This window comes from Electrophorus electricus, chromosome 9 (assembly GCF_013358815.1).
Source record: "Electrophorus electricus isolate fEleEle1 chromosome 9, fEleEle1.pri, whole genome shotgun sequence".
Taxonomy (NCBI): Eukaryota; Metazoa; Chordata; class Actinopteri; order Gymnotiformes; family Gymnotidae; genus Electrophorus; species Electrophorus electricus.
The window spans coordinates 1,995,635-2,005,000 of record NC_049543.1 but is presented as its reverse complement, the minus strand read 5'-3'; the positions used below and the strand labels follow the sequence as shown (position 1 = coordinate 2,005,000).

The 9,366-nt window shown below is 41.3% G+C and overlaps 2 protein-coding genes across 3 annotated transcripts in view; both read right to left on the bottom strand.

Annotated features, from left to right (window-relative positions):
• The window catches only part of mxd1 (MAX dimerization protein 1), a 22,181-nt gene extending 21,026 nt beyond the window's left edge, over window positions 1–1,155 (bottom strand). For both annotated transcript variants that reach the window (XM_035529960.1, XM_035529961.1), the window contains exon 1: window positions 1–1,155. This exon is cut by the window's left edge and continues 147 nt beyond it. In XM_035529960.1, the coding sequence (XP_035385853.1) occupies window positions 1–46 (46 nt within the window). In that variant the 5' untranslated portion in view covers window positions 47–1,155.
• A 716-nt stretch (window positions 1,156–1,871) lies between these two features.
• On the bottom strand, window positions 1,872–9,262 carry snrnp27 (small nuclear ribonucleoprotein 27 (U4/U6.U5)). Its single transcript, XM_027025984.2, has 6 exons — window positions 9,112–9,262; window positions 8,565–8,691; window positions 4,012–4,124; window positions 3,811–3,890; window positions 3,345–3,409; window positions 1,872–2,202 (listed from the first exon to the last, which is right to left on the bottom strand). Exons 1-6 carry the CDS (start codon window positions 9,146–9,148, stop codon window positions 2,148–2,150), a joined length of 477 nt encoding a protein of 158 aa, XP_026881785.1. The 5' UTR covers window positions 9,149–9,262; the 3' UTR covers window positions 1,872–2,147.
• Between the last annotated feature and the right edge of the window lie 104 nt (window positions 9,263–9,366).

The window sequence follows — 9,366 nt, the reverse complement described above, 5'->3', positions numbered from 1 at the left end:
TCGTGTCTGATGGTTGATTAAAAACAAGATAGATGGCCAGCAGCATAAAAAAACGTATTTTTGCAGACAAAAATGCCGGAGATGGAAGATTGTTGATATTAAAGCTTATTTTCTGATAAAGTATTGATGTGCCTTTGATAGCTAGCTAGCTAAGCAGTTTGCGCTCGTCCCCAAATGGAATGATATTGTGGGTCTGAATGCGACTGAAATCTCCTCCTTTAACTGCTCAATAACTATCTAGCTACTTGTACACATTTGGAAAGCTAATTTGCAAATGTTGGATTTCAAAACTTAAGAAAAAGGATTCGTGAAAAAAAGCGAGATTACCAAAACAAGGGCACTCTCCCTGAAAGCACGAAAAGACGGATTGGTGTAACATGCAAGTTCCCTGCCAACAACTGTGCCGTTTTGAGATGAGCTGTCAAACAACGCTGACAGCTAGTCTGTGTTTACTCTGAATCTAGCAACCTTACTAGCTGTGGTAGGTTAGCAAGCTAGCTAGATACCATTTCTTAGTTAGCTAACCTAGCTAAAGTCAAATATCCACTGCAGTGTCAATACCTGACAGTTATCTAGCTAGCTAGCGGGCTATATTTACACTGTGTTGAGACGCTCGTTTATTTGAACATGGACATTTATCTCCAAGTAGTTATGTTAGCTAGCCAGCTTTAATTCTGCAGCGTGTTTAACGGAAATAACAGAAAACTAAACCACAGAGATTCACCTCAGCAGGCTTCTCAAGAAAAACACAAAGTGCCTGACTCGGTCTGTGGTCCAAATGCAGTCCAAAAATCTAGCAAATCCCGTTTGTTTGACTCGGTACTGCTACCGGATTTGATGCAGCTAGCCAAGTTAAGTTGATTTGAGTAACTAGCAAGGCCGTTGTCGGTCGACAAATGATTTTAAAACGGTAGAGCTAGGCTGGAAAAAAACGGGCTTCTGGAGGTTGAAGGACCGTTGTTTTTAAGCGTTAAGCCTCTGAAGTTCAGAGAATCGTTGCTAGGTGACCGAACAGCTCGAGCTGCACGCGGTAATGACTGGCTATGACAGAAGTTTGTCACGGAGAGCAACGGAAAAAAAAACAAAAACAAACAAAAAAAGCGCAGCTAGCAGACAAACATCGCGCTCGCGGGCAGCCGAGACGGTTGTGATCCACCGTCACGTTACTGTACTCCTGTCAGGGGATCTAGCGGATCTGCGCTGCTATTGGCTGGCCGATACCGGAAACAGCGCTCCTATTGGACACCTTGGTTCTCAGCTTTTGAGCCGATATGACAGGGGGGGTAAAGAAACGAATAATGATACGTTTTGTACGTTTTAGGAATATGAATTATAATGGCCACCTCTAAGAAGCACATAATTTAAGCCGAAATGTAGGCACGCGTTTCATGCTACATTTGTTGTGCTGTCTAAACTGGTCGGCGCGTCACGCCACATCCGGACGTGATTGGCTAAACGACAACGCCTCCGGAACTCGACAGCCACGCCCCCTCGCACATGCTGCTTTAGCAGCAACCCTGGCGAGCCTTGGTTTTTAATGGTTTGGAGAGCACATCTTGGACGAGGAGTTCCCGAGAATTGTAATTTGTGCTTTTCGCATACTATCTTACGTAAGCAATTTAGATATCAGCTGTGTTATTTTTTACCCTTCAAAATATTGTAAAATTAAATTTATGATTTCTATACATACTTGATTGGCACTTTGCAAGACTCATGTTGCATCAATGATATCAGCTTCACAAATGCAGTGTAGTGATATACAGCAAGTAAAAGTGATACATGAGTGTTTATATTAAAATGTGTTGGTTGTTGAATAAGTACATGTGTAAGTATGTAGTGAATCATAGATAATACTGGAGAAAAATGCAAACTGAGTTGATAGGAACATTTAATTAGAGCTAAAAGGTGATGTACACGATCCCATCCACAGCATCAAATTACCAGAGTCAGAGTCCTTTCACATTTGTAACAAAGACAACTGGTTATCAAAAGCTAAACAGTTTCTGTAATAAATTCACACACATTATCAAAAAATAAAACAACTTACAGGTACAAATTTATAACCACATGGAGCAAAACAAAGTTATAATGAGCAAAATAAAACTGAAGTCATCAAAACCTTAAGGACATTTCCCAGTTCTCCTTTATCAAGCAATGAAGTCCAGAGGTCTGTTAAACCCCCCTTTTCTGTTCATATATTGCCTGTGAAAGAAAATATGATTACATCATTGATCTCCTTGCTGCACCAACATATTACATCATCGTCAGCCAATGGGAATGTTTGTATCTGAGCTACAATGTACCTGCAGATGCGATTGGCCACAAAGCGGGCAGTTGCTGCTATAACCGAGCAACCAAACGGCATGCTGTTCCTCAAAAGCATGTGGTGGACACGTGTAAACAAAATCTCAAAACAACAACAAAAAAAAAAACCCTCTCCCTGACCATGCATAATTCTGAAATCACTTATAAAATTCAAAGGTTTGGACACACTCTTTACTTTTTTCTAAATTTTTAGAAAAATAGTGAAGGTATTAAAACAATATGGGATTGTGTCATGTTAAAATTTAGATTCTTCAAAGTAACTGTCCTATACTTTGATGACATCTTGATGTTCTCGTAACCATCTTCATGAGACAGCAACTACGATGCTTTTCTGTCAGTCAAAGAAATTCTCTCATAGGCTGAGCACATAGGTTGAGGTGGTGAACTAAAGTTCTGAAAGAAAACTATTTGCTGAGAGGGCATTTAAATTTAAAAGTAATTTAAAAAATTGTATTACTTTTTATGTACAATTTTAACTGTACATTATATATTTAGGAAATCAATTCATAAATAGATCATTAACTTTCACTATTTTCACAATATTCTCTTGGGAACAAATATAAACCATTAGATTAAAATTATTTTAAGACTGTGGCAAACATGCATGCAATCAGGTGTGTCCAAACATTTTAGTGGTACTGTAAACAGAACCAGAACTCAATGACCAGGTATGCCCAGTCAAATCATGAAGCACAGAAACAAACATGCACTGTACTTTCACCCAGCAACTTATACCAATTTTAGTGGCTAAGTAGATTCTGAATGTGTGGACAGCAGTTAAGATTTTACTGGGCAGGAATGGAAATGCAGATCTTTAAAAAAATAATGAAGTGAAAGATTTATATATAAGACACTTTGGCCTTTTCACAAAACCACATAAATCAAGGGCACCAATGCAACAGTGTACTAATAAGAAAACAAGTGGGACAGCAGCAATAGTAGCAGTAAGCTTTCTGTGGAAGTGTACGCCCTATGAAAACAAAGCAAACAACTGAGTACCACATGCAACACAAACAAACCTGTATTTCCTCTTCTGAGTCACATTCACGGCATGGGCATTGACAGAACCGTCCAACTTTTTACCCTGTTGAGATACCAGAGGAAACAGCGCATGCTGTTCATACAGGGAATCCCAACCGTCTCGGCAGACCTAAAACTAGTGAGCTTTTCTGATCTTACTGAGTACTATTCCTGTTGTGTGTACAAGTTAAAAGACCAAATAGTAGCTTTGTGCTGTGTGACTGCGCCACCATGTGGTCAGCAGTGGTATCACCTAGGGCTTGATCTGTTGCTGTCATCAACACTACACACCTGTATGAAACTACTGCACGGAAAAATGATAAAATATGTTTATTTTATAAACGACTGATTAGCATCTTGTCCAACACACTAAATGGCTTTCAAAATTGCCCCCATATCTTCTTTTAAATGTACTGACTTTGTACATTCAAAATATGATATTCGCACAATTTTCACAGATCTCACCTTTGTGCTATCGAAAGACCCAAAGCCCATCATCTTCATCATCTCAATCTCCTCCTCAGTTTTACCTTGCATGTCTTCAGCTGGAACGAGAAGCAGATTAAAAACAGACTTTCCTCCGTCATTATCTGGCTCTTCAAAAGCTGAAGGGCATGCCGCCGCCGATCACGTGGAGGCAGGTGAGGTCAAAGGTGAATGGCGTACCTGATATCTGATGCACCTTCACAGGTTTCTCCTTCATGTCCTTCCTGTCCTCTTCTCTCCTGTCCTTCTGCCGTGATGGAGACAACGAGGAAGAACGATGTCGGCGTGGAGACCTGGGTTCAAAATCACACAGACACCGCTGGAGGGACGGGTTATCAAACACTTTCGAAATTTTATTTACATTAGTAAATCCACAGGTTTTAAAATCATAATTCAACACATTATTTTAATCAGTGCATTTAGAGGTGGCTGTTATACCATTAGCTAATAAGGACGTTAAAGTATTAGTCATTTTTATTGATTAATAATATTACAGACTGCAGGAACAGTCACACCTACATAAAAAGAACTTAAATAACTAAATAAAAAACCTAGAAGCCACCCACCACTGAGTGTCATTAAGTATCATTTATAACATGGCCCACTTATGTCAAGTACCTTTATGAAAAAGGGGAAAAATACATTAGTACATTCAGTAAGCATTCCCACAAAGGACACCAATAATAAAAACAAAAGTCTGAATAAGAACAGGCAAACAATACGCATACCCATTACACAATCATATACATCTCTCCCCTGCATCTCCCTATAGGAGCTACTAATATAATTTAATACCCCCCCCCCCAAATATCTCTCTGTGGGTCCAAGGATTCTGAATGACAGAATGAAAACAAGGTGCACCACTTTTCCTCCATTCGAAGAATAATCTTCTGAGCCATCAGACTAGTTTAGAACAAGTTCTCCTTACACTTATCGCCAGCATTCAAAGACACAGAGTCTAGGACAGTATGTACACTAGGTCTCAGAAACCTCCCAGATATCACAGACTGCCCACCAAGTCTTGAGTTTTAAAATGCAAAGCGTGTAGCAAGTGTCCTTCGATGTACTTGCATCTCTGACATTCAGCTGTGTCCTTTACACCCAGCCTGTATAATCTGGAAGGGGTTCAATAAAAAACTATGCAGTAGTTTAAATGGGATGAGATGCGCCCTTAAGTCCCTCAACAGGTTTAATATTTTTGAAAAATCCAGTGCCTGTCGGGGGAGGGGATGATAAAGTACCAAAATATCGAATACCCTGTTTGGGCCACCTGAACGGACCAGGCCAAAGGCAGAGATGGGGCAGTAAGCGGCCACTGGGAGAGCTTCTGATTTCTTACATCCTGAGAACCCAGAGAAAGAATCAATAGTTCTCAGTAAACTTGGAACTGATCTACCTGGGTGTGAGACAAACATTAAAATATACAACCCCCCCCCCCCCGACTCCCTGAAGATGAACATCCATCCTTACGGCAGCCACCAATGGGTCCAATGCCAAATATAACAGCAGTGCTGGTGTGTTCCCCTACCCAGAATGGAATAATGCCAGATTAGCACAGTGGTTTACATGGATGCATTTGCTTCCTAATATGGCGTTGGAAACCATTTTATAAAAGTTTCACCAATCTCACATTCCTCCAATATTGTACATGCGTAGATCCACTCCAACTTATGAAATGCATTTTTCCGCATTCAGTGCGATAGCCAGAGACTTGGAGCTACCGACCACTTCATATTAATAAATGCCTGATCTTATCTGAGTGGTTGCAACCTCATATAAAGCTTACCTGATCAACATGTACCAGAGATGTAAACACCCTAACCAGTTGGGTAGCTAACGCTTTCGAAAATATATGGACATCTACTGGAATCAAACAAATTAGGAGATAGCTCTTACATTCCCAGGGATCTTCCTCTTTGCTGAGGATAAGGTAATAATTACTTGAGTCAGGGTAGGGGCATCAACATACACAGATCCAGCAAAAGCAGAACCACCTCTGTTAAATAACTTTTTTTAAACTCTCCCATGAAGCCTTCTGAGCAAGTGAATTACCTTGGTCATCTCTTCCAGTGTTATGGGAGAATCGAGATCTTGTTTTTGTGCTTCAGTTAGCCTGGAGACAGGAAAGGACTAAAAAACTAGCTATGTATCTCCTCTTCAGGAGAGGTCGAAGTTGATTCTTATTAATATAAAATTCTTTAAACTTATTATTGACGTCTGAGGCTTGCAGTCAGAACACAACTGATTCAATTTAAGATTAAGATTCAATTTATTGTATTGCTCAGTACAAGTACAAGGAAATGTAATGTGACATTCCACATATCCCAGCTTTTCAGAGGTCTTAATTGCAGATATACTGCAGAAGAGCTCCCTGTGTGTAATGTATCTAATCAACAATCTCCTTGCCATTTTTCCAGACTCTAGTATGTATAGGAGCACGAGTGTTTTAGTTGGCTGGCACGTTGGAATCATTTTAACATCAGATTTAAATTTATTAATTCATTTTGCTGCTTACTCATTTTCGGGGGGGATTTCCAGCCATAGTCTCTTATAACTGCACCAGTTCTAAGCAAAAAAGGCACTTAACATTTGTGAAAGGTTAGAAATTAAGATGCAATTCATCTATTTCTGTTCCACTTTGTGTTGAGAGCAGTGCATGTTTAAAATAACTGTGATGTCTGATTTACCTGCGACATGGCTATGTAAAATTAATGATACCTTTTAGACTTTAATGTCTCATATCCACTGCATGATCTAAAAATTATAGTTTGAACTTGCTTTAAAATGTATAAAGTTAAATTAAATTATCGCACATTAATATCGTTATCGGCCACAACAAGGTGCTAATTACCGGTTATCGTATTGGCCTAAGAAATTCAATATTTGTGCAAACCTAAATGTATTATTTAGCAATCATGGATCTCAAATGGAAAATACACGCTGCCATGGAACCGGGTGAACTAGCACGGGATTATAACCGGTTGCACCTGTGCCTCACTGAACATAGCGTATTTAAACTGACTTTTCCTTCAGTAGGATGTGCGAGGCTGAGTGAGAGAGCTCACACACAGAGGCTTGTACATGAATCATCATCTAAAAAGCAGACTGAGAAGAATCTGTTTTTTTCCACGTGCACCTCTGCCTCCCTCCTCCCTTCCGTCAACCCACAATCCTCTACAGTCAGTAAATAAACAAGGTCCTTGCCTCCCACAAACTAAGACCTGGCTCTGCCCAGTGTGCTGCATGTGCTTCTGGCTCGCTTTATAAAGGAAGTAGTCGTCCTCCTCTCAGGCTCTCCCGCCTCCAGGGGGTCCCACTAGGGAGAACTGATTTAGAGGGACAAGCTGAAGAGAACATCACCTCCTCACTGAACGCAGGGCTGATGAGCTCTCGGCTACTCTTCATACTGTGGAAATCATCCCACGCTTTAATGCATCATGTCTTAAGACAACGTGCAGGTCCAGGGCCCCTGAAGAGGGTTGTGATAGTATCTTTTCCAAAGATGTCAGCGACAGCTTGTCTCAGCAGCTTCAGGCGCGACGCCTTACTACCAGGGACGTGACCGAGCGTGTTCCCCCCACGCAGCACTCCCACACAAAGCCCCCCTGCAGTTTGTCGACTGAGCCAACAGTGCTCCTGCTGAGGCTGTCGGCCCGGCAACTGTTGCTGCACATGCTTCACAGCCTTCATTCTGGAGTTTAACAAGGTCAACCTTGTGAAACAATCTTAGTCTGATTACACCGCGGTTAGCAGGCAGACGTCAGACACTGCTGAAGTGTCTTACAAGCAGGAGTTGGCCTTGGCTACAACATGAAGATGTAACTTTTTTTTATAGTTATATTTTGCAGACGCTTTTATCCAAAGCGACTTACAATTATGACTGAGTACAACTTGAGCAATTGAGGGTTAAAGGCCTTGCATAAGATCATTAACACCTCTGATCACTGCCTTTTGGAAACTACAGAATACGGTAACAAGCATTCCCTCTCAATCAGTAACAAGCCAATAACTATTACAGTGTCATTCAGACTTCTGGGAACGTGCATCAGGGATTAATCGAAATAGTATCTAAACACCAGCCACATCATTAAGGTGGCCTGGTTGGGCCTGAAATCCTCAGACAACAGCAGACGAATAACTGAATGATTTAATAGCAGCTGATTGTTTTGGATCATTGCAGAATAAAACTTTCAGATATCATCTATTACTTGCTGCTATGGCAATGCTGACACGCTGACAAGCTGACACACACACACACACACACACACACACACACACACACACACACCGGTGGGGGGGGAACAACAACTTAATTAAGGCACAACTCTGCACTGAAACCCCACTTATATCAGGAACATAAAATTATCTTCTCTTCCCTCACCATCCCACATTTTGTAGTTATTGGAAGGTGATCCTGGCTCCAAAAACAGCCTTTTAAAGAACAATTTATTTATTTCTGTTATAAACTTAACTCGACTCTATCAACTATTAAAAAAAACAAAACAAAAACAAAAAAACACTATCTGGGTGATTTTCGATGCACAGAACTGGCATCTTGCATTTTATTCTTGCACAGATCACTTCGCACATTAGCAGGAATATAACGCGTGCATTTGCTCATGTTTCTGGCATTTGTTGCTTTGTGCCTGCGCCGAACGTGTATCACATATCAGCACAGTCGTGTACTAGCAAAGAAATCTCAAGTCTCGCAATAACATTCGTCACGTGCTCACCTGGACCGCCGTCTGTGCGGGGACCTCGAGCGACTCCTGCGTCTGTCCCGGTCTCGAGACCGTGAACGGTCCCGTTCGCGACGCCGACGCTCGCGGTCCCTCGAAGACGAGCGCGAGCGGCGTCTTTCTGCAATTACGCGACATGAATAAGGAACCAAACGCATGAAAATGATCCCGAGGAGGGACACTGAAGTAGGATAATCATGTCACATTCCAAAAGTCCAGCCAAACCCGCCCTCGGGATCCAACGTCCCACAGCAACGTAACGTAAACAAAGCGAGTTCGCCAAACGCTAGCTAGCTAAACAACCAGGCTGCTAGCTAGCTCCTAAAAGAGGGAGACCGTGGATAATATTTTGCAATGCCGAGCATGTTCGTTAGATGTTATCGCTGATATTCACACCAACATGTGTTAGCTACAGCCACATAGTTAGCTAGCTAGCCTATAGAAATGAAATGAGTTGTTAACTAATGCTAGCTAAACATTAGCATAGATAACTCACAAACGCCAAAGCATGCAGTTATCAAAGGTAAAATGGACGACAAACCTCGTCTGGGCGGCGTCCTACTTCTACTTCGAACCATGTTTCCTTATTTTAAACCCGATTTTGTAGTTAAGTATATCAAGAGTCGATCTATATAGAAATGTTTTTGAATGAAACCTCTAGACACTGCCCTGCTTACAAGCCAGCGCACAAATAAAGTACGTCCGGTAAAAACGAACGTTGATGTTTTAGTTCCGAGGTAAACCTTCCTCGTCGCACATGTGAAAATGTCTTCGTTTTTGAGTTAGGAATTTGTTT